At 39.6% G+C, this 24,194-nt stretch overlaps 1 protein-coding gene across 1 annotated transcript in view; it reads left to right on the top strand.

The window, feature by feature from the left end:
- Positions 1 to 17,499, top strand: part of LOC140938359 (uncharacterized) — a 29,510-nt gene extending 12,011 nt beyond the window's left edge. Inside the window, exons 4-10 of the mRNA XM_073387845.1 lie at positions 6,507 to 6,709; positions 7,769 to 7,967; positions 9,071 to 9,244; positions 9,727 to 9,759; positions 11,649 to 11,749; positions 16,250 to 16,698; positions 16,823 to 17,499. Of these exons, the coding sequence (XP_073243946.1) occupies positions 6,507 to 6,709; positions 7,769 to 7,967; positions 9,071 to 9,244; positions 9,727 to 9,759; positions 11,649 to 11,749; positions 16,250 to 16,698; positions 16,823 to 17,499 (1,836 nt within the window). The remainder of the gene's footprint in view (positions 1 to 6,506; positions 6,710 to 7,768; positions 7,968 to 9,070; positions 9,245 to 9,726; positions 9,760 to 11,648; positions 11,750 to 16,249; positions 16,699 to 16,822) is intronic.
- The last annotated feature ends 6,695 nt before the right edge of the window (positions 17,500 to 24,194 follow it).

The following is a 24,194-nucleotide window of genomic DNA, read 5'->3' as shown; positions in this document are numbered from 1 at the left end:
ACGACGACAATAGAACATTTATGTGATAAAACTGGAGCCGCCCATGGTCAAAATATTAAACGTCATTAGCTTCATTAAATCAAAATAATACAACGTTCTGAATCTTAATTTTGGACGAAACAAACGAAACTCAATGCTGTCCTCACTCGTATTGTGCACGAGACATCCGATACACGTCATAGTCAACCGTCAAATAGCATATTGTGTGTGAAACTGACTGTCGTATAGACTGACCTTGAATTTTGAACAGCATTATTGTTGTAACTTTAAGCTTGCCGTGCGGTCATGTCGTAAATGTATGCGCGCGCAAGTCATATGGTAGAGACTGTATCTGAACATTCTCGTCCCCAGAGCCTGTCGTTTCTTGGTCACGTGGTCGGGAAACGAGGGGCTCTGGAAGCAGCCGTTACCGGATGTCAGAAAGTTTCTGACATCCGGTCGCACATGTGCAGAAGTTGCAAATATCACTGCTCATGTTCATAACGGATTTTTGTCCCTCACCGCTCCACTGGGGGAAAATTTTACTTCCTGAGCTCTTTCCAGATAGCAGCTTCTTTGGGATGTTTTGAAAATGCACCACTTCACTCAACTTGGATTCACCGATAATTTGGAGTTAAAAGAAGAAGACAGTAACAGAAACCGGCTGAACACACTGTTGGTTTGCAGAACTGAGGCAATTAACCGGCAGACTATCGTCTGAGTTATACGAGTTTTTTTTTTCAATACGTTTGGCGAACAAACACTGGGAAAGTAATATCGCGAAGATCGATATAATGCGGGAAAAAGTCAATCTAAAAAGGTATCTTGTTCCATGTCCTGCAACTGCTATCTTACTTATGAACACTTTTTGAAACGAAACCATTCATGTGTTGTGTTAGGAGAGTAAAATATATATTTCATTTCACTCGATCGAGCTGGTTGTGTTTTTTCCTATGTTTATTTCCTTTTGTGGTGTCGCATGTCGTGGTTTTAATTTTGCCCATGAGCTTTTGTGTACAACACGTGTTAGACAACCGAAGGATTTACGTCGAAACAAATCAATATTAATCATTTTACCGACCCAGGGTAAAAAACATATATTACAAGGTTTGTCCAGGAGAAGTGAGAGTCTAATACACCTCCATGGGCTTCCATGCATGGCAACTTTATACAGTACTGAGTGAATCAAATTCCAGTTTAGTTTTCTCTGTATATCAACCCTAACTGAAACTTGATCCCGAGTTTCCTAACCCTAATCATAAAACTTCTGGGTCATTTGGTGTTTCTGGAAGACATTCGGTGTTCTGCTAAAAGGGTTTATCCTCCTAAAGATTTCAGGTATCATCTCCTAACTAAAAATCATCATCAGTAACTCAAAGAGAGAGTTTTCAATAATTTTGCTGTCAGACTCAGAAAATCATTAATACCTGAAAAATGTTGATTGTGTAGTGACCATCACCATAATGTTCAGTACACATGCATGACCAAACCTCAAAACCACAAAGTAATTACCACTGCTGTTTGAGGTTTTGTTTTCTCACCCAATATTAGCTTTTTCTTTGCAACGCCATAGCATCCTTAATATTTGTGGTATTCATGGTTTTGTAACTTGCACACTATAGGTGAGCTCTTGTCACCTCTTTTGTAGGGGTATAGACAGTTATATGCACTTTTGATTACCGGTTACTAACAAAAAGTGTTCCCAGGACACTAGTTTAGTAGGAAGAGATGGTAATTATGCAAATACATCCAGAGAGAAACCTGTTTAAGTACCACTTATGAGCTCATTGGTTACACATCTTTGGAAGGGGTTTTAAGGGTATTTGTTTTCTTAGGGGAGGGCTTATAACCAGGGAGGCATTTTTTATTGCTTACTGGTAAATGAGCCTATAACTGGGGGATTTGTATGTGGGGTAGGAGGCTTAGAGAAGTAGTTTATGGTAACCTGTTCCAGACATTCAGGCATTGGGGAATGCACAAAGAGAAAAAAACAAGAAAAAACCCTGCATTTTTTATTGCTCTACTTTTCACCATCTGAATGCCTAGAACAGTTTATCATAAGCTCTATAGCTCGTCCTTTCTTATCTGGAACAGTGAAATGTAGACTGATATACACACTGTATATAGACTCTATGGTTTAAGAGATCCCCCCCCCCCACCCCTAAGAAGTACACTTTGAGTAACACACAACCCGAAAGCATTTTCTTAGGTAGCTTCTCTCATCATGTTTTGAGAGTGGAGTGCAAGACCTGGTTTGAAATTGGGGATAGAATTTTGGATCAGGCCCGAAATAGGATAGTGAAAATCACATAGGTTAGTCAAAATTTGGCAAGGCAAGAACCATACTGCAGGGCCAACCTGAACTGCTTTTTGGGGGGGTAGTGCCCCACCCCCAATCTGTACCCTCTGCAGTTGTAGTGAAACTGAATGTGGTGCTTTATAGGGTTAAAATACAATATCTCCTCACAGCTTTTGCTAATGTATAATTGTTTAGTTCCCATAAAATTCATTATTTTGTGTTATAACATGAGGGTTTCCAACTAAGAAAAATTTTTACCAGGAATGAATCAATGACAAGTGGAAGCAAGTTTTAATTTGGCCCATCATTATTTGTCAATAACCAAGTAAACTAAGATGCCCTGTGCCTCAGTAAGCCAATGCTGTGTGCAAAGCTCAAGGAGGGGTGGAGAGCAGGTGTGGTTAGGATTAGCGAGTAAACTATTGATATTACTATTGCTCAAGCTATTATGTTACCCACCCTATTAAAGGTGACATACTGCAAAAACCACATGTTATCATCAAAAACCACTTGCCCCAGTATGGCGCAAAGTAGACTCCCCTAGGATGTTCTTCATTTATTATTTTATTTATCAGCACCTCAGTTGTCCATAACATTGTCAATAAATCTAGACCGGTTTTGTTTTTCAAACAGTTAAGTTTTCTCTTAAACCAAAATGTTGAGAGCCTTGTGCTACCTTATGTAGTGATCAGATATATAACATAATTATTTATCAAAAAAAAAATTGTGCAAATCATAGCTCCTTCTTTGCTGTTCATCAGAAATAATCAATCCCAGAGCCCCTTGTTCATCTCTCCCTGAATGATACGTGACTGGAAGCCAAGCAAGGACAGTTAGGATGAGAATATTTTCTTGCAAAAGATTTGTAACAAGTCGGCCACAGAGCCTTTTAGAGCCGAATTATCTAAACATGATTTAAGCATTAATTAAGTGGAAGAAAACGTAAATTGGAAAGAGTACTTGCTCTATCATCTTTACACAATTAAAAAATTGCCTTTTCCACGCAGCCCAAAATGATTCATAAGCAATTCAGTTCTGGCTTTGTGCACTGCCATCAGTGGTCTAATGAAATAAAGGCATATAACAAAATATTAACATCTTGACCTTAGTATAGCAAAGGAGATGTTCTTTCAGCAGAAAATACAATAAATCAAAAGCACACTGCAATAAACTTAACGTACATATCATTTCTGTAATGTAGTCGGAGCTTGATTTCCTTTCCCACTATAGCACCGAAGAATATCCAGAGGAATTAGAAAAACTGATTAGGCTAATTAATAACGCCATACAAGTACAGTATCAATCGCTTCATTTTTACCGAGCAAGGAGCAACAGGAAGAGCTAACTAACCATTACTCCTCCTTTCAGTTTCCCAGGTGATATCGATGTGACGGTCGAGACAGGGGCAAAGTTTAGCGCACAACGAAGGCAATAATTTCTTTGTCAAGGCTCGTTATAATTATCTTCGTAGAAACTTCTCAAACTTTACCTGCAATTCGCTTCTTCACTGCTACTGCATGTACACAAAACAGGATTGTCGCAATCAACGAAACTCAGACACGGATCTTATGTTTGTAGGTCGAGAGGGCACGAGTAAAATGTTATGCGCAGTAGATTATATTTTTAATTTTATTTGCGCATTCAATTGACTTCAGCCAATGAAAAAAATCGTATTTTCCATTGCGTCCAGAGCCACTGGTCGGGTACAAATTAAGCCGAATGTCTCTGGGGACGAGAATGATATCTGAACGCCATCTTGAATTATACGTTTTTTTATCATTGAAGTTCTGTTTCTTGTTTGTTCGCTTGCCTTAGTTTCTTTTCTCAACTGACACTAGCAGACTGTGTCAAGGCCCGCACGACAGCACTCACCAAATTGGCAGAATTTCATATTGTACCCACTTTTATACCACTACATGGGAAATTTCTGCAATCTGATTGGCTTAGAGCAGCAATATTTCAGTTTAATTTGAAATACCTACATGTAAAAATTAGAACCCTTTTGCGGGTAGTAGTATAAACAGTATAGTATGATTTGTGCGTGATATTTGGCATAAATACCACTCGTGATATTTCAAAATTGTTCCAAATTTAATAACAATTTAAATAACAATTTCGAAATATAACGAATGGTATTTATGCCAAATAGCACTACAAATCAAGCCATTACCTATACTAATTTAGCGACGATTTAACTTTAGTGACACTTAATTTTGGTGTCGCCAAAATTACATGTAATAAGGTAGGTTGCTGTGAAAACAAATTATTTAAAATTTAGATTGTGTGCCTTTTCAAGCGCTAGTTGTTCTACGCAATTTCATGTAAATAACAAAAAGAGCTTCGTAATTATTGGAGGATGTATATTTCATGATGCAAATGCTTTGAGTGCACGAAATAAAGATCTCTATTGAACTGAAAATCTTTAGAAATGTAAGTTTTCAAAAGTATAATTACCAAGTAAAAATAAAATCTCGGAAGGATTGAGAATGTTGATGACAAAGCATGTAAATTAGCTATAATTGTTGGCTTTCATATAACGTCGCCAAAATTCAAACTAAGGAATTCTCAAATCTTCCTGAGTTCATACTTTATTTTTAAGAACAGCTCAAAGCCAATCTTTATACAAATTTTCACGAGAAAGAGGCTCTTCGTTCTGTGATTGAGTACGCATGAATTTCCAAGCTTTCACGTGACGAGGCATTTACAAAGCGGACGAGAGAGCCGTCAGAACAGTTTCTTGTACAAGAAAAAGAATTACTTTCATATCTATGGGCATCAATTTGGAAACATTAGCATAACGTAAAAACAGTAACGCGGATTTTATTGGCCGATTCGTAGGCAAGGTTCGTCTTGAAATTTCAAGGTGTTACAGTAAATCAATCTTAATGAAAGTGTCAGGCTTAAGCAATAGAAAACGTTTTCAGTGTTTGCATAGCCTGATATAAACGCGAGAGGGGTTTGGAGAATTCGAGACAGTGTTATGCAAACCAAACTGTCGAGAATTCTCTTAACCGCTCGAGTGTTCAGGCTGTGCAAACACAGGAAAAAAGTTTTCTATTGCTTTTATAAAATAACTTTCCCGAGAAAAACGCAAAACTCTCTGTTATGGCCCTGATTAAAAGAGAAATTCTTACCAGTCACAAAATCTTGTACACGAAGTCTGCCTCGCATAATCAGTTCTTGTTTTACAAAAGGATGCTTTCCAAAATACGGATTTTTCTCACTTAAAATGTCAGCTTAAGCGAAAAAAAAATTGACACAGCTTGTTTGTAAAGATTTTCCAAGTTTCAGCCCACGAAGGAATGGGTAAATAAAGTAAACTTGTCGAGTTTTGAACTCAAAAACTTTTTCAAAGTTGTGCTTGCGTGATTAGCACACGACAAGCAAAACATCTTGACGTCACAACCATGTTCACATACTCTCATGCAAACACTCCTCTCGGCCAATCAGAGCGCGCGTACTATCTTGGTTATTTTATAAATAATTATATACATCATGAATAAGGTTATGTGATGAGAATTAAAAAGAATTCTGTCGAGCCGTTCTAGAGATACTCATAAAAGCGCTAAAAATCAAAATTTAGAGTAAAGTTGCTCCTAGACAGGTGGTGTGAAAACAGGTTAGTTTTCAGGATTGCAAGAAAAAAAAAATACACCAAACTTTCCTTGCATCGAAGTATGAGGTTAAGCTGCCTTTTGACGCTACTTAGGTAGGTTTAATGTGAGTTATTTAGAACCCTTTTATTAAACATTTTATCACGACTATTGAAAATATAAGGTTTGAAATACATTTACGTTTTGTTTGAATTCAAACATACAGAATTTTTTACTTCTTACGGAGTTTATTTGCTTAACACCACACTTTCGCGCAAAATTCGGATATAATTCGATTTCAAAGTTTTTTGTTTATTGTTGTCATAGTGATATCGATTTTACTAAAAACCGCATTTTAACAAACTTCTATTCAAAGTCAGTCACTGCTGAAGATTTTGTAGCGATCTGCCAAGGACAAAAATTACTTTTAAAACGATTGAAAAACATCAGTATGGTACCCGAAAATCTGTATCGAAACATCTTAATGAACGTTACCAAATTGTATAATTAATTATAAGCATAATTTTAAGGTTTAGTATGTCAAGTAACCTGTTAGTATTAACACTGGAGCGCTACTTTTAGCCTTGGCAAAATTTATATCTTATACTCATTGTGTCTGGTCCCAAATTTTCCAGATAGACTCTGTTTTGGGTCCTCTGCAGTTGTCCCTCTACAAGATGCTCAAAGATGTGGGTCGATTTCTGTTTATTTACCTCTTGCTTTATCTGTCGTTCGCGACCGGCGTTGTGAAGGTGTATTCCTTCTATGTCACCTCACAGATAGAATTACAGAAGCAGAACATGACAAGCGACCCACAGGACTCCCATCCATATGACAAGTATGTACACATTTAAACCTTGTGTATGTCGACCGCTTATTAAGCGAGCTTTTTAAAAGGCGTGAAGTTGTTGTTACAATTAAGTATAGGTATTTAAGGAAACCGGAGAGTCTCAAAGACAATTCATTAATACGTACACTGTTCTTTCTAAAATCATAAATGTGTCAGTTTTTCCAAAGGTATATTATAGACGTCAAGTGATAGCATGTCGTAATTCACAGTGCTACGGTAGACGCGACTTAATAAGCAACTTTTTGAGTGTTTTCACGGCCATATAGTCCACAGAATAACGGCTTTATGTAAGCTTAGAATGTCGGGATTGACGGTGCGATAATATCCACGGTGTTTCATTTCTTTATACAGTGAAACCTCTATTTAGCGGACGCCCAATTAAGCGGACACCCTCTATTAAGCGGACACTAAGCCGGGCCACGAAATTAACGTCTTATATTTCCCTTTATAAACGAACCCCTATTTAGTGGACACTTCTATTAAGCGGACGCGGACACTAAAACAGATTGTATTTGGCAAATTTCTATTGTTTAAAACCTCTATTAAGCGGACACCGGACTGAATTGACAATAGTAGTATTGGATTACGTCCTTGAAATACGTACTGTAGTCGATTAATAAAGATAAATCAATACATTTAGCTGTCAATAAACTGAGTAGACCGATATCCGACCGTATGATTGTCATCCGCGATCAAATTTCACTTAAAAGTCTTGCACAAAGTCCAGCGCCTCCTTAACAACATGGAACTTTATCACAGTACAAAGTAACCGTTATATGTTAATCGTTAACAAACATTGCGCAATTTTTGCAAACCTCTATTAAACGGACACCCACTATTAAGCGGACACTTGGGCAGGTCCCTTAGGGGTCCGCTTAATAGAGGTTTCACTGTATTCTGTTTCAACATACGTGTATGTTTAATTATGATAAATAACAGGCCAGGACCCGTTTGGTAAGGACACCTCTCATTAATACGGATACCCTCCCATTAGTGCATGCCCGTATCAACGGGATTTGACGTTTCCATTTTTCTTTTCATTCCTAGCCACCCCAATTCCCTATTGGCCATGTTTTGGTTGTTGCTGGGTCTTGTTGAAGAAGGTGATATCGCTGTCAAGGATCCCACCTTTCGTCTTACGTCTGCCTTTGGTCGTCTGTTTTTGATGGCGTATGTGATCTGTACTGTGATTGTAGCCTTGAACATGCTGATTGCCATGATGAACAACTCATTCGAGAAGATCATGGTGAGAGAGTAGTTGTTTTGTTCAACCCGAAACGCTAAAAGATAATTCTGTTTAGACATACCATAACCCTATACAGAAATAATGGGCCATTTGCACGATGACGTCTCTTTAGCTTGTATGCATGTTTTGTTTTCCCAATACAGGTCATTTGATAATACGCAAAAAAAATGTTTCTTTCAAATTTCCTCTTATTCATGTGTATGTGTGCGCATAATTTAGGAAGAGACAAAGTTCAGTCCCATTAAATAACAAATGCCTTAATTTGCACAAGAAAACAATACCCTGAAGGATTCTGATAGAGGTAGTAGAATGGCGCCATCGTGAAAATGGATTATTAAAGACACAGCAGAAACCTGCATATGATTTAATGGAAAGCTTCAATCCCACATACCTGGGAAACCCGGGGTACTCCTGGGAATTCTTGGTGGGGGTGTGCCGTCCAGTTCTCCCAATCCTGGCCCTATTTCAGGACAAAAAATGTCATTTTCACACCTGTTTTGAGACCTGGTGTCTAAGAAATTATGTCATCATTACTTAGATTAGAATGCCAAATAAAAAATTTCTTAAACCACTTACAATTCGTATATTACTTTTTCTTTCTTATGCACTTGTAATTGAAACGACAAATATGTCCATCCACTGCCGTAGTTCCCTCACTGAAAAGCTATACCCGATTCCAGACCAAAATGGGCAAAATGTATACCCCTTTTTAGACCGAAATGGTGCAATACCCATACTGTTTGGGGAGGCACATACTTATATGGCTTATATAAGAGAGGTCTTGCCACATATGGTAAAAACAAAAATGATTTCATAAACAAATGAAATGATTTCTCAGGGTCGTTCTTCATTTATTTGAAAATGTAGCTAATTATTTTAACTAACACACCAATGGAAATAGATAGATTTGTCATCGGAAAATAGTGTGTTTACGTGGAGTTCAGTGAATGTGTCTCAAAATCCAGACCCCAATTCTAGAAACTAGCTGACACTCAGTGCAGAAGCTCCTGTCATTAAAAGAATTACTGAAGCCTTATATATGGAGAGGGAAGGGGAGGTTGGAAAAAACACGATGCTTCACATATCATCATTTCCTTATGTAGGACAATGCAGATGTTGAATGGAAGTTTTCAAGAGCCCGGATGTGGCTGGAGTGGATTGACAAAGGAAGCACGATACCAGTGCCTTTAAACCTAATTTACTACACTCTTATTGGGCTGTTTAAGTTTTTTGGCTGGTGTTTGAGAATCGTTAAGAAATGCCCATGTTTTAACCAGGTTTGATTTTTTAATTCTATATTGATACCCTATATAAGCTGGACTACATAAATTAAATACTCTCGGTTATCGATGTCCACTAACTAGATTAATCCACTATTAAAATTATTGCGCAGGGGAATTACTCACCTGGTAAAGGTCAAAGGAAAATTTCGTTGACCCTACTTTACACTGATTTTTAACCTCAAAATGTAATCAAAACTTCCCGTTCCTATTCCTTGCTTTTGACAACTTCTGGCCATCCATCCAGCGTTTTGGGCCTGTCTGATGGACTGTCTTATAGCATCGGCTTTGACCCAAATTCCCTTCTATCTTGGCGTCTACGCTGATTTAGTCACGGTATCTGCCTTTGTACGTCTTAAGGCTAAAATCTAGCTTGAACGTTTCTTTTAGTCACTACCTGTTGTTACAACCTTTACTGGATAATGACTAGACTGCCAGTTACACTTTCATTACTTAATAATTTGTTTTGTCTTTTGTAGGAAGATGAGGAGGGAAATGGGCAGGGAGATCGAGTAAGTGCACCTATAGATTGCATTGTTGTGTTCAAAACATGATTTGCTCCAGTTTTCGTCTCGACTATGAAGCAGTTTATCTAGTGAAATATCTCGAGCATGTTAAGGCGTGGCTCTCTTTTTGTTATGGACCACACCCGTGAGGTTTAAACCGTTTTTCTCTAGAAACCATACTTTTTAATTATAAAATCGCTAAAATTTATTTGGGGAAACTTTATTTTGATGCGTTTACTTGACTAGGATTGAACTGATGATTTCACCTGGATCGTAGCGTTTTATAAATATTCAAAAAAAAATTGGATGTGCCGGAGGAATGTCAATTAAAACTAAAACCGAACCATGTGTAAATGTTTGATTTGGTTACCTTTTAAGTATTTCCGCGGCCGGAATGGAAAAAGAGTTATTTTAATTATTAAGAAAAAATGAAAAATAAAAAATGTCACGTGACCTGTTTTGCCTAATTATTAATGAAATGAAAAAAATAGTCAACCATTCCAGCTAGATTCATACGAGGAACAATAATACAACAACTGAACTTAGTATCTTCTGTCGGGCATCACGCCACCGCAAACTTCCCTTTCGTGAACGGTCGCTACCATGTTTAAGACACTTCAAAATTTTTGATCTGTTATCGAGAGTGGTCCTCTTAAAAAGAAATACGATCGCAACCCAGAGTCGAACCGGGACCTTTCGTATTCTAATCTTTCTCCCTTAAGTGAATAACAGGTGACAGGTGCGGATCCAGGATTTTTTTTAGGAGGGGGTGCACTCGTCTCTTGCTCTACTTCAAACGTCGCTCTTTCTAAGACTATTGAAAAACGGATCATTTGCCTTATTGTACAAGGACAGGTCAGGTGATCCAAACATCTGGTTTCTTACGTAACACGAGAATTAAGGCTACCGATTTTTCCAAGGTTAGCAAATTTTGGAAAGGTCTGGTAAATTTTCACAAAGTTATGGTCATTTCTTGGTTTTTATCTCTTTGTGCAATAATGCAGTATTCTGTGCTTGGTCTAGAGTAGAAATTTTAAGCGCTAACAAAGGAACGTTCCTGAGATAAATAAACTGCAAAAACACCTGTTTTACGTAGGTTACAGAAAGCATGGGCAGTCAAGCAGTAAACCCGAGCGAGGGCCTTACAGGCGACTGAGGCCGGCGCAATTTGCGCAAAAATCTCATCTCTGCGCTTAATTCGCGCCTTGAAAAAACTGACGTTGAGAAAACTGGACTGTTTTTCAGTCTGTGATTGAAAGCCCTTAACAAATCTCAGAATCGTCTATAGTACCAATTTATTATATGAAACTTGCTATTCGGATCCTGTGAATTTAACTGCTATGTTTTCATGATTGTTATGCTTACCACCGATTGTTAGCTTAATTGGTTGGATAAAAGACCTATGTGTGGAGGGCCCGGGGGCTTTATTCCCAACCGGATAAACACTCAGAGTCAAACTATCTGAGGAGCACGTGCAGCATACCCACTGTGCTCTGAAATGTACTAAAACAAGTCATTTTTGCTCTTATAATCGACTTAACTTTACGCAGAAAGATGAGACTGCAGGCAAGAGAGCAAGCAATGTTTGATGCATGCAGTTTTTCTCATCACAATTCCAATACGATTTCTATCATGTTTTCATTGGCAATTCAACCATACGATTATGTTCAGTAACTCCCCTCTTCCGACAAACCATATGTCATAGCAAGTTGAAAATCCCTAAGCTAAGCTAAGTGGTAGATATTCAATTATATTTAACAAAATACTCACAAATGGTGGTTATTAGATTTTATTACAGCTAATCGTTAGAAATTGGAAATAGCAGCTATATCATTGATTCAAACTAGGAGGAATTTATATCAGAGTGACCGACTGCTAATTCATATAATTTTTAGGCAGACCATATACAGAAACGAAATGAGACAATGAAGGATTTGATCGTGAAATACCTGAAAAAACACTATTTGGAAGACAACGAAGGAGAAAAAGCTGACAGGTACCATGATGCAGGGGCAGCCAACGACAATTTTCGGAAAATATCTGTTCGGAAGACGATTTGAGATCTAGAATTTTCGGAACATTGGTTGTAAAATTTCTTGCATGCCTGCCTCTCCTAGGATTTTCGAACATCTAAAAAATGGCATAATTGCCCATTTTTAACGGATTTTTACCCGTTAAAGGGTCACCTAGAATTTTCGGGAGCCTTTTTTCTGGCTGAAATTTTCGAAAAAGTAAGTTTTGATCCCTATAATTTTCGGATCACTAGACTTTCAGCTAGGAAATCCGAACAGATGAAAAATTTTCAGGGGATAAAAATATGCCTATATCTACCGTTTAAATACTAAAATACGTTTAACAATGCTTTGTTTAAGTGGTTTTGAACTATATTTTCGTTGGGTGCCCCTGATGATGAAACAAAGGATGTCACAGATGAAGCAGCCAGACTAGACAAATCACCAAAAAATATACAAGAAAACATCAGTCTATTGAGAGAACTGGTGGATCGCCACGCGAAAGAACTGACCAACCTAAATAAGAGGCTTGGCAGCTTGGCTACTTAAACTAGATTACAGCAGTGCTAATTCCATATATTACTATACTTAGTATTATCTATAATTAACTTTTACAATTTTTGTTTTTGTTTTGTTTTTGTTTTTGTTTTTGCTTTCTTTGTGGTGAAAGTATTCATGGTAGGTGCAAATATTACTAATTTATGTTTTTGGAGTTAGGAGACAAGACCCAGCGAGGAAAAGAAAGGTTTTCATTTTTTTTTATTGCTCGGTGTCTTATTTTCTAATTGGTATATATGTCTCAGATAAAACAAGAAATTGTTGTGAATTGGGAAACATTCTTTTGATTTGCATATCCAGATAAAGTTCTTAGCTATAAGACATCAGAAGTTTATATGGAGCTTAAAGGAAGTGCTGTCTGGCGTTAGGCCATTCTCGTCCCCAGAGCCATTCGGCTTAATTTGTATGTGTTAGGCCCAAAGCAGTAGTCATGTCTACGTAACTGCCTGATTGGAGGATCTGGCACGACTGAAGCCATATCGAGAAATTATCCCAAAAGTTTTTGGTTTTTTGGCATTTCCAAAATAGATGCGTCAAATCCTCTTTCTGGTCATGGCAAAAAGTGCATTTTCCATCCTCTTTTTAAAACTCCTGTTTTTTGCAGATAGCTGTTAGTTGGTAAACGTCTATGTAGAGGGGGGAGGTACAGGACGGTAAATCTCCCTCCTCCCTACTTTTTGGGCCAATTTCTCCCTCCTCCCTACTTTTTGGGGCAATTTCTCCCTCCTCCCTAAACTTCGTTTAAAAATTAGCGGCGGGCAACACATAACTCCTGCACTTAGTGGTAAAGGAAGTATAATGACCTTCAGAGCTTGTACCACACGAAGAAGGCCTAACCACCAATTTATGCATAGGAAGATTTTATGGAGGAAAAGCCCATACACCCACCGCCGCGGGAGTACTTCCTTATATAAGCCATATAGGTATGTGCCGCCTCAAAGGATAGGGTTTTCGCGCCTTTTCAGTCTTAAACGGGTATAGATCTTGCTCATTTTAGTTTGGAATCAGTGGCAGATCCAGTCCTTGAGATAAGGGGGAGCCCGGTCATCCAGACCCTTAGATAAGGGGAGGGGAGTCTGTCTCCAAAAAAAAATTTTTTGGCGTAAAAATCAGGAGGGGGGGGCCTCCCCTGTATCCTCCATTGGGAATTGGGTATAATTTTCGAGGAAACTACGGGAGTGTATGAACGTATGGACCATAAGGCTATTCTATTCTATTCTTCTACCCGTGGATTGATAGTTGAGTGAAACTCCTTGGCTGTCTTTAACTCAAATTACTCCCCTATCTAGCTACGAATTCAGTACCAGACGTTTTTTACTTTCATACTTTTTGCCCTATATTATGATTCACTTAATTTTGTATATTTATTATCAGCTTTTATTTGTTAATTTTTTATCCGAGCATTGTATATATTTTATGATCGTTTCTTTTAATAGTTGGTGTGATGTCTGTAACAGATTTTACCAACTTAATAAATGTGGATGTTGTCTCTGGCCTCTTTCAGTGTCTTGACAGCAGATGTCTCCAAATGGATCAGAAAGAGAGAGTAAAAAGCGAATTCGAAATGGATTTTAAGAAATCTCGTTTGAGCTCTAGTCTATATTCTACCTATACCAGGTCTTAAGAACCGGGCGGCTCACGCCCACCAAAAATTCCCGGGAATACCACCCACAACCCTCGGGGTACCTACCAGGTATCTAAGAGAAATACTTTATCTTATATAAGGAAAACTCATTCCAATTTTGCGGTGGCAACTACCTACAGACCCATGGAACAGCCATGGGAACAAAGATGACCGCGTTGCTTTTGCTAACATCTTAATGGCCAGAATAGAAGACCAGATGTTGAGACAGAGTTGTATTGAACTGCACCCTGGTCACCAGAGGATTTTTCTCGGGTGAGGCGGGATGCTTCGGTGTCGCTGCAGGCCAACAGATCTTTGGCCGAAGACAGAAGTCACTAGAGGGGAAGCCGCGAGAAAATAAGCTTTTCACGCGGGTCACTTTAAACCGCTTCACCAAACCGGAAAGCGCACATAAAAAGTCTCTGGGCACCCAGGCTAATTGAACCGCTGTTTTGGAAAAGATATATTGAAGATATGTTTTCCCTATGGAGCTTTCACAAAATAAAGAGCTAAAATTGTGGAAAAGGCAAATACAATCAAATTCACGGCTAAGATGTAAGAAACAGAGATCACTTTCTTGGACACAAAAGTGTACAAAGGGATTAGATTCAACGAGGAACCAATCCTAGACGTGCAAACACATAAACCAACCAGGGGCCCAAGAGCCAACGTAGAGAAGCCCTTCACGTACTCGTGGCAACCACCAGGCGTGAAGAAATGCTTCATTAAAAGAGAAGGTCTGTTCCTCTGATGCTCAAACCACTTTTGAGGAAACTATCAAAGATTTCTTAAATCGCCGGGTAAAAAGAGGCTACCCGGTCCCTATTGAGAGAAACTACCTCTCTGAGTTAAAATTCGCCGACAGGAAAACAGCCCTTCAACAGAGCAACAAATCTGCACGTAAAATACCACTACCATTTGTTACAAAATAGCGGCTTTACTTAGAATGAAGAAAATACAATGGAAATATCTAACTTATACAAAACCAACGACGGCTAAGAGAAATCTTTAAGGAATATCGCAAGGGAAAGTCGTTTAAGGACCAGCTATTAGTTAGAGCGAAGCTCTGAAGGACAGAGAACTTCCTTTACAACGAAGTGCAGGAGTTGTGTGTTACCTGAGATGCGTCAAAGTTTGATCCCATGCTTTCTTGGTTAAGTCCGACCAAGGGAGTCCCAGGAAACCTGAGGGGATTGTAGTGTACACCATTTTCTCTGTCCCCCCATCCGGCCTTGTCATGACGCAAGCATAGCATTGAAGCCTTTTCGTTAGGCAATGAGTTAGTGCATGTTCAGGCTGTTCCTGGTAGTTCCATTGACAGTCCAGTTGTGACTCCAAGGCATGACAATGTTAAGTAAGAAAAACCTCATCGAATCTTTAGTGGTCAAATACCCTTACCACAGAGGCTATTGGAAATTCCAGAAGGATGAAATTGGTCAATTACATAATTTTTTAGAGGTAAAAACCCTGTTTTCCTTAAAAATCACTCTTTTAAACTGTTGGAATTTGTATTCTTTGGCGTCTTCCCTTTATGGAGTAATTGTGAAATTACACTAAGAGTAGGATGAGATATTAACATTGGTATCCACTTGGCAGTGGCGAGATTGGGCGAGTTTGTGCGAGGTAATGCGAGTTTAGGCGAGTTAAGGCGAGATAAGGAAATTTGAACATAATCTCAATTGCGAGTTAGGGCGAGTTAAGGCGAGTTAAGGTCCCAGAGTAGGCCTCAAGGTCGCTTAGGCCGATGAACTGGCAGAGAAGGAATCTAAGTTACTTCAGGGCAACTCCGACACTTCCAGTGCTGGAATTCTGCCTGTAAATGCTGTTCACAAGAAATCTTTTCCTGCACAAGGAAGCCAAAGGCAAGCAGATCCTAAGTTAAAAGTGGGAGAAAAGTAGTGTTTACGGTGTGGCTCTCCACAACATTTGGCTGACAAGTGCAGTCATGACGAATCTACATGTAATTACTATGGGAAGCCTGGGCATTTGGCTAAGGCATGCTTCAAGAAAAAGAGAGAATTTGGTGGTAACAACACCACTCACCAAGTAATAGCTGCTCCCACATCAGGAACATGTACCAAGGAGGAGCACGAGAATTCAGTCCCTTCTTGTACAGTTTATATGAAAAGTGTGAAATCTTCTGAAAATTCGTCATTTACACCGCCCTTATACAAACTTACCGTTACCATTGAAGACCAGGAAGTCCCTATGGAAGTTGATACGGGCAGTTCTGTGACATTGTTGAGTTTTGCTGATTTTACCAAAACCGGAGGACAAGTAACTACACTCAAACCCCCTACAGTGCTTTGAAAAGCTATACTGGGGACAGTATCCAGTGTCTAGGTGAGAAGGAAATGGATGTCAAAGTTGGAGACCAGGTGGGTACCTTGTTAATTCGTGTAGTTCAGGGACCATCACTACTGGGGCGGGACATGATGTCCAAGTTTACATTACCTTGTCAGAACATTTTTAGTACGATTTCAACTGCAGCTGAGGGTATAGTTCAGCAGTACTCTGATTTGTTTGACACCAGTTCAGTGGGAAAACTTAAAAGAATCCAAGTGTCATTGCGAGCAAGTGATGAAAGCCCTGTGTTTACCAAAGCACGAGTAGTACCATTTGCAATTCGGTCCAAGTATGAAAAAGCCTTGGAGAAATTGGTGGCAGAGGATATCATTGAGAAAGTGGAGCATTCCGAGTGGGCATCACCTACAGTCCCCATTGTTAAAGCAAATGGGGACCTGAGAATTTGTGGGGACTACTCTGTCACCATCAACAAATTTTCAGTCCTAGAACAATACCCATACCAACTCTGGAGGAACTACTGAGTACATTATCTGGGGGAAAAAATTCACTAAGATTGACCTTTCTCAAGCATACCATCAACTAGAGCTTACGCCAGAAAGCAGAAAATACACCACAATTAACACTCATTTGGGCTTATGCCAATACAAGCGCCTGACTTTTGGAGTGAGTAGTGCTGTGTCAATCTTCCAACGCACTATAGAAAATTTCCTTAAGGACCTTCCAGGCTGCTGTGTCCGTATTGATGACATCCTTACTTCTGGAGAATCAGATGAAGTCCATCTGGAAAACCTTCATCGAGTACTAACACGATTACAGGACTGCGGTCTTAAGCTTCACCCTGATAAATTATTTTTCATGCTGGATAAAGTAGAGTATCTTGGTACTACCATTTCTGCTGCTGGGATTTCACCGACTGATGAGAAAGTGCAGGCAGTAAAGGATGCAGCACCTCCAGCAAATGTTTCTGAATTACAGTCATTCCTTGGATCAGCCAATTTTATAAGTAAATTTGTGCCAGATTTTGCAAAGTTGGCTTCACCTTTGTACGGATTACTTCGTAAGGAGGTACCATGGAGTTGGTCAAAACTGGAACGGGACGCTTTTGATAACTTCAAGGCTGCTCTGTGCTCTGATTCGGTTTTACGTCACTATGATCCTATGGCTGAATTAGTTCTACAGTGTGACGCTTCTTCAGTGGGTGTGGGAGCTGCATTACTGCAACCTGGACCTGATGGTGCATTATAGCGGAGCTTTTTAATAGTTATTTCGTGAACATCGCGGACGGCGTGCCAGAGATTACTGAACAGATTTATGGAAAAGGGTTTGATGCACATCCTAGCATTCAGGCGATTTTTAATAACAATGAGCAGATCGCTGCGAGAAATAATTTTGCTTTTCAATATACTAATAAAACCCAAGTGGAAGCTTTGTTACTCAAAACCAACTCCCGTAAATCCTGTGGTTATGACGGAATACCACCGCGACTGGTAAAAGAGTCTGCCAACGCAATTGCCGGTCCTATAGCTGCAATAATGAATCACTCGATTATGACAGGACAGTATCCGTCGCGCTTGAAATTAGGTCAAGTTACTCCTTTATTTAAAAAGGACGATGAACTAAACAAAAGCAATTATCGACCAGTGACCGTATTACCTGCGCTCAATAACGTTTTTGAGAGGCTACTTTCAGCTCAAATGGGCGACTTTTACCAGAACATATTGTCTGAATAAATATCTGCCTACAGGAGGCACCATAGCTGTGAGACAACTTTACTTAGGCTGACTGAGGACTGGAGGCGCAGTCTAGACTGAGAAAGAGATCGTGGCGGTTATATCAATGGATTTGTCAAAGGCTTTCGACACCATACCTCATGCTTTGCTATTAGCAAAACTGAAAGCGTATGGCTTACACGAATCCAGCTGCGCCCTTATCGGTGACTACTTGACGGATAGAAGGCAGCGAGTGAAAATTGGTGATACTTATTCGGATTGGATGAGTGTGAAGCGGGGCGTGCCTCAAGGCAGCGTCCTGGGGCCCATGTTTTTCAACATGTTCCTCAACGACCTCATCTTTCACATTAAGTTTGTAAAATTAAACACTTATGCCGATGACTGCTAACTGCACTCATCTGATGTAAACCAAGTGGCCTTGGAACGGCGGATCAATCATGATGTACAAATAGCAAATAAATGGTTCGAAGACAATGGGGTGAAAGCAAACCCTGCTAAACATCAAGGGATGGTTCTTGGCAAAACCGATTACCCTTTCTCCTTTTTAACCACAAGATGCCTGGATCTTTTTGGAATATCTCTAGACAATGAACTTAATTTCAAGGATCACATATCCTCTGTATGCAAAAAAATAAACAATCAGTTCAGTGTCTTCGAAAGATTTGGCAAACTTATCTCATCTGAAATTATGCTTCGCCTTTATAAAGCGTTTATCTTACCCCATTTTCACTACTGTTCAATGATATGGCACTTTTGTAATTCAGAAGATTCTGTCAAACTGGACACCTTAAATAGACGTATTTTAAGATTTGTTTTAAAGGACTGGGACTCGAACTATGATGCTCTTCTAGACAAGGCTGGTGTGTGTGGTTTAGCCAACAGGAGGATACAAAATATGATGATTTGTATATTCAAATGTCTCCATTTTGGTAAATATCCGTGCTATTTAAAACAACTGATCAAGTTAAGATCTACTGCTAACTCCCTACGGGGTACTAATATTTTATCACTTCCTAAGCCGTCTACAACCACATATGGTCTAAATTCCTTTAGCTATTCATCTGTTAAGTACTGGAATTCCCTACCTGACCACTTTAGAAAGACTGTACATTTTAGTGAATTTAAGCGCAAATTGTTAGTGCACGGTTTTAGTTAATAATACATTAATTAATATTATATTATATATGTTGTAACTTTTAAATTTAGTTAGGATCGGAGATACTAGCTATGTAAGCTACACTAAAATCCGAGGATAAATAAAGTTTATGTATGTATGTATGTATGTACAACCTGTTGCCTATGCATCGAGGATACTGAACAATGCAGAACAAAATTACTCCCAAATTGAACGTGAGTCATTAGCAATTGTTTTTGGCGTGACCAAATATCGCCAGTACCAGTTAGGTAGACACTTCAAACTTCTAACAGATCATAAACCTTTGATTACTTTACTTGGGGAACACAAGCCCGTACCCATGTTGGCAGCAGCAAGAATCAAAAGATGGGCACTACTTTTAGCTGCTTATGACTATACAATTGAATTCATAAGGGACAAAGACAATGTGTTTGCGGATTTTTTGTCTAGGAAACCTATTAAATACAAGCAGTCTGCTGCAGAACAGGTAACTCTAAACCTGATGTTTATCGAAGAAGATCAGTTTTTAAATGCGTCCGTAGTTGCTATGGGAACCATGAGAAACCCACTTCTTGGAAAGGTGTTACAGTTTACTCAGCAGGGTTGACCCAATAGTCTGGCACCAGTGTTTCAACCTTACTACATCAAAAGGCTTGAAATCTCTCATGAAGATGGTATCCTTCTGTGGAACTCGCAAGTTGTTGTACCAGAGTCATTACAGGCCCTTTTATTGGCCGATTTGCATGCAGAACACCTGGGTATGGTTAAAATGAAACAACTCTCGAAAGTGCTTTTGGTGGCCTGGACTTGATAAACAAATTGAGGAGACAGTTAAATTATGTCCTGCTTGTCAAGAATCTGCTAAATCGTCAGCATCCGCCCCAACTGCTTCATGGTCCTGGCCAGGCGGACCATGGAAACGATTACATGTAGATTTTGCTGGGCCTTATCTTGGAAAAAATGTTTTTGGTCTTGGTGGATGCTTATTCCAAATTTCTGGAGATAGTACCCATGACTCATGCCACCAGCACCAACACTATTACTGCTTTGAGACTCATTTTTAGTTACTTTGGTTTAGCTGAACATCTGGTGACAGATAATGGAACTCAGTTTACGAGTGATGAATTCCAGAAATTTCTAAGAGAGAACGACATCCTGCATACTCTCACTGCTCCAGGACATCCTGCTACAAATGGGTTAGGAGAACGCTATGTGGGTGAATTTAAGGATAAACTGGGCAAGATTGGAGATACAGGCGAGTCTGTGCAAACAAAATTAGACAGGTTTTTGTTGACCTACAGGGCTACACCCACCTTGTTAGGGAAATCACCCTCAGAATTACTTATGAACAGAAAGCCTAGAATTAGATTCAGTGCACTGAGAGCCAAAAGTTCAAAACAGGTTTTTCAAGACAACCTTGATACCAAACTCCAGTTTACACCAAACCAAGCAGTTTTTGTGCGTAATTTTGGCAAAGGAGCCAAATGGATTCCAGGAACCATTGTTGGAACAGTCAGTCCCCGGAATTTTGAGGTTCAGGTCGGAGACATTATCTCGAAGCGACATCAAGAACAATTACGTCCACGATTCATACCTTCCACACTAGTGTCAGAGTTAGTTCGTGCGCCCCAGCTACCTGAGCAAACTGAAGGGTTGACCCCAGTAATGGGGGAAAGGCCTGTTACATCACCAACCCTTTCACAGCCTAAAGAGGCTATGCCTGTACTGACACTCCAGCCTTGGAAAGCATGGCTGATGCTTTTTCTTCACCGCAGGACTAATCTGTGCGAGATTCAGAGCTTCAAGCATCAGCGCCTGAGCAACCAGAACGGAGATACCGTCTCAGAGAGCGTAAAACGCCTCAGAGCTTCTACTAGTCTTTAGTAAACTTTAGTGTTCGCGACTTTGGGACTTGTCCCTATCAGTACATTACCTTGTATTTTTATCAGGTTCAGTTTTTCTTTCCTTTGCTTCAAGAGGTGGCATTTGTCATATCCCATGAATCCTTATGCGCTTCGTACCTGCACAGTAGGTGCTTCTTGCCATGTGCTTACAGACTTGAAGTTAAATATTGTTGAGTTCTCTGTGTTTCGATATACAATTTCCTGGTACATTACAAACTACAAATTCCTGGTACATTACACGTTTTTACCTTCAAATATGGCAGGTTTCTTACTCCTTTGCACTCAATTGACAATGAAGTGTCCGCATTAAAAAGATTGGCTTTTCAAAGAGAAGCCAACTTGTTTACTGGGACAATGAACAAGTGTCTGTTGTCCGGTTTGACGGGTTAATTGAGAGAAAATGTAAGAGCTTTCGCCAAAGACAAATGAGGTGTCCGAAGTGAGCGGGTATCCGTAAAGTGAGATTTGACTATTTATCTCCCTACGTCAATAAGAAAACACAGCAGCCCAGTTTGCTGGAACCTTGGCGTTATTCCGACTGACAGCTTGGCATAGCAAGTCAGCCTACAGCAAACCGCGGGGACCGGTCAGCCCTGGCGGCGGGGCGGCGCATATACTAGAGAGCTTTAGCAACGACGACAACGACAGCAACGAGAACGTGCATCCGCCTCTTCCACAGGGCGCTTTTTCCACCTCCAAAGCCAGGGAAAAGCGCCCTGGGGACGAGGTTGCTCGTGCATCACGAATTTGTTTACACTTCTTTGCCATCAATGCACGACTATGACGTAAAAATGCTTAATTTCACGTAAACAAACGACGACGAATTTGTCTTTCTCTTTCTAAACTTGGGTGCGTTCTTCCAGATATCTTCCAGATATCAACTCCTGGGAAATTTGCCTACATTTTCAGCAAATTAGAATAAACGCGACAAAGTTGAAAAAACGCGAATCCATTTTAAAAGTGACGCTTTCTTTGCCGTCGCCGTCGTCACCTCTAAAGCTCTCTATTATCAGCACGGCCTACCTTAAGTAGTGACGATCAGCACTTCAAAGCAGTTGCTCCCCCATCTGCGTTACAATTGTTGGCTTCACACTAGAGCTTCAAATATGCTTTGTAAGTGTGCTTCGAACCTACTTTGAGTGTAAAGGGGTAAAAATTTACCTACTTCAACTTTACTTGGTGACCATGGAAACGTTCATGGTCTTCAAAGAAGCCGACGTTCACCCTAAAGTATGGTCTACACCACATTTGGGAACACCCTTAACCAATAATAAATGGAAGCCATGTGCACGATGTGCACGAGCAGCAGTTCCAAGATTCTAATGAACGGAGAGATTGACATCTTTTACTTCAACTAATATACTTTGTCAACGAGTGTGAAGCCATGTTTACTTTACAGGTGACTTGACAGGTGATGTCAACGGAGGCTAAGAGCTGGCTTAACTACTGGTGTTGGGTAAAGGGGCATCAGTGGGCTGGAAATTGTCATCTGGTACCTTACTGGCAACTGTATCTGCAGCCGCTTCACTTTCGCGTACTCGAACATGGTCTTGGTGTCGTGGGATGACTGAACCAATCGTCCAAATGGATTCGAGCGGACACTGAACCTGTCTTGACCACCACTTTGCCTGGCATCCATGTTTTCTTACGCCTGAAATCTTTCATGTGCACACGCACAAAACTAACTACATTATTACAGTATTGCACATATAAAATCGGAAACGGATACTTGGGCTAGAATTAGAAATCTGGCGACAAAAAGACAGTGTTAGAGAATTACGTTTGGCCAATAAATGTTCAAGAGAGCTAGTAAAAGTGAAGAGGTAAATTAAACGAACATTTTAATGTTCGTTTTAAAGAAACAGTATTAAAATACTGTTTCTTACCCTTTTACCTGGGGCAACTTATTACATTTAGCGTTAAAGTTTATTACATTCAGGGTAGGGCGATTTATTACATTTAGCTTTTAAGTTTATTGCATTTACAGTTTATATCAGTACATTTTGTAAGTGGAGAAAGAATAAATAAAACATTTATTTATGGCTCAGTCAAACAAAACACACCTAGCTTCATGTAATTGCCAACGAGCAGCCTCGCGAAGACGCGAAGCTGTAAAAGGCGCAGCATAATAAAGCCATACGAGAGTTCCAAGGAAGAGTGAATCTCGAAGCGATGTAAACTAAGGTAGTAAAGGTCTCTTTTAAAACGCATTGCTTTTAAGGGAACACGTGCGCGAAGGTTCCGAGCAGAACTCGAAGCGATGTTACTTAAGGTAGTGTAAGGTAACTTTTACGACGTAATGTAAAACAGAGACTATATGCTGTACACACTAAACAAGATGGATCAAAATTACATGATAACTGCAATTAAAATCTCTCTTCTTCCTTTGATGTTTTTCGTATTTTAGTCTAGCTACACCCACAAATATGGTCACAAAAATTCTATAACTATCAATACGGCACTATTAAGTAAAATCTTCTGTTAATGAATCAGTTAAAATCCATCAACATACTCAGATAGACAACTCACTTTGACTCTGAAGATGACGACCGCACATTTACAAGTTGTCGTCGAAACGTCATTCCTATTAAAACAACAAAACTAAAATACACTGACTACTTGATCTATCGCAAACCTTCACTTTTAGTGTTATGCCCAAACATCTTATGTTCAGAATTTACTAAGTAAACCACCGAAAAAGTGCAACTCCATTCTAGTAACTATACTGATATAGTTACTCCTGTCCTAGACACCTTTCCAGCGGTATGTACCCAGTTAAAAGGTACCTCTCCCTACCCCCACAGCTCAAATTATCTTACATCTGTACACGTTGCTCAACATTCTGAGTGTAGAATTGCGAGAAATAGCTTTAAGGGATCCTATAAGCAGACACGGACCAGAAGACTGATCGAGGCACGAAAGTCCATGACAGAAGCAAGCCACATAGAGCTCATAGACTTGAAGGCAAGTAGTGAATAGGATTCTGTGTACTTCAGCCTCTGGGGGGGTTCACACTGGAATTTTCAAGTGCACTGTGAGGTGCATTTGAAGTGCACTTGAGACTAGCTTGCGTGTACGGGTACTTTTTCACTTGACTGATCTTGACTAGTTGTACTTAGTTGTCACAGAAACTTCAAAACCTCAAGGTGCCGAAGTGCGCTGTCAAGTAAG

This window comes from Porites lutea, chromosome 5, assembly GCF_958299795.1.
Source record: "Porites lutea chromosome 5, jaPorLute2.1, whole genome shotgun sequence".
Taxonomy (NCBI): Eukaryota; Metazoa; Cnidaria; class Anthozoa; order Scleractinia; family Poritidae; genus Porites; species Porites lutea.
This window is presented reverse-complemented; position numbering and strand designations above follow the sequence as displayed.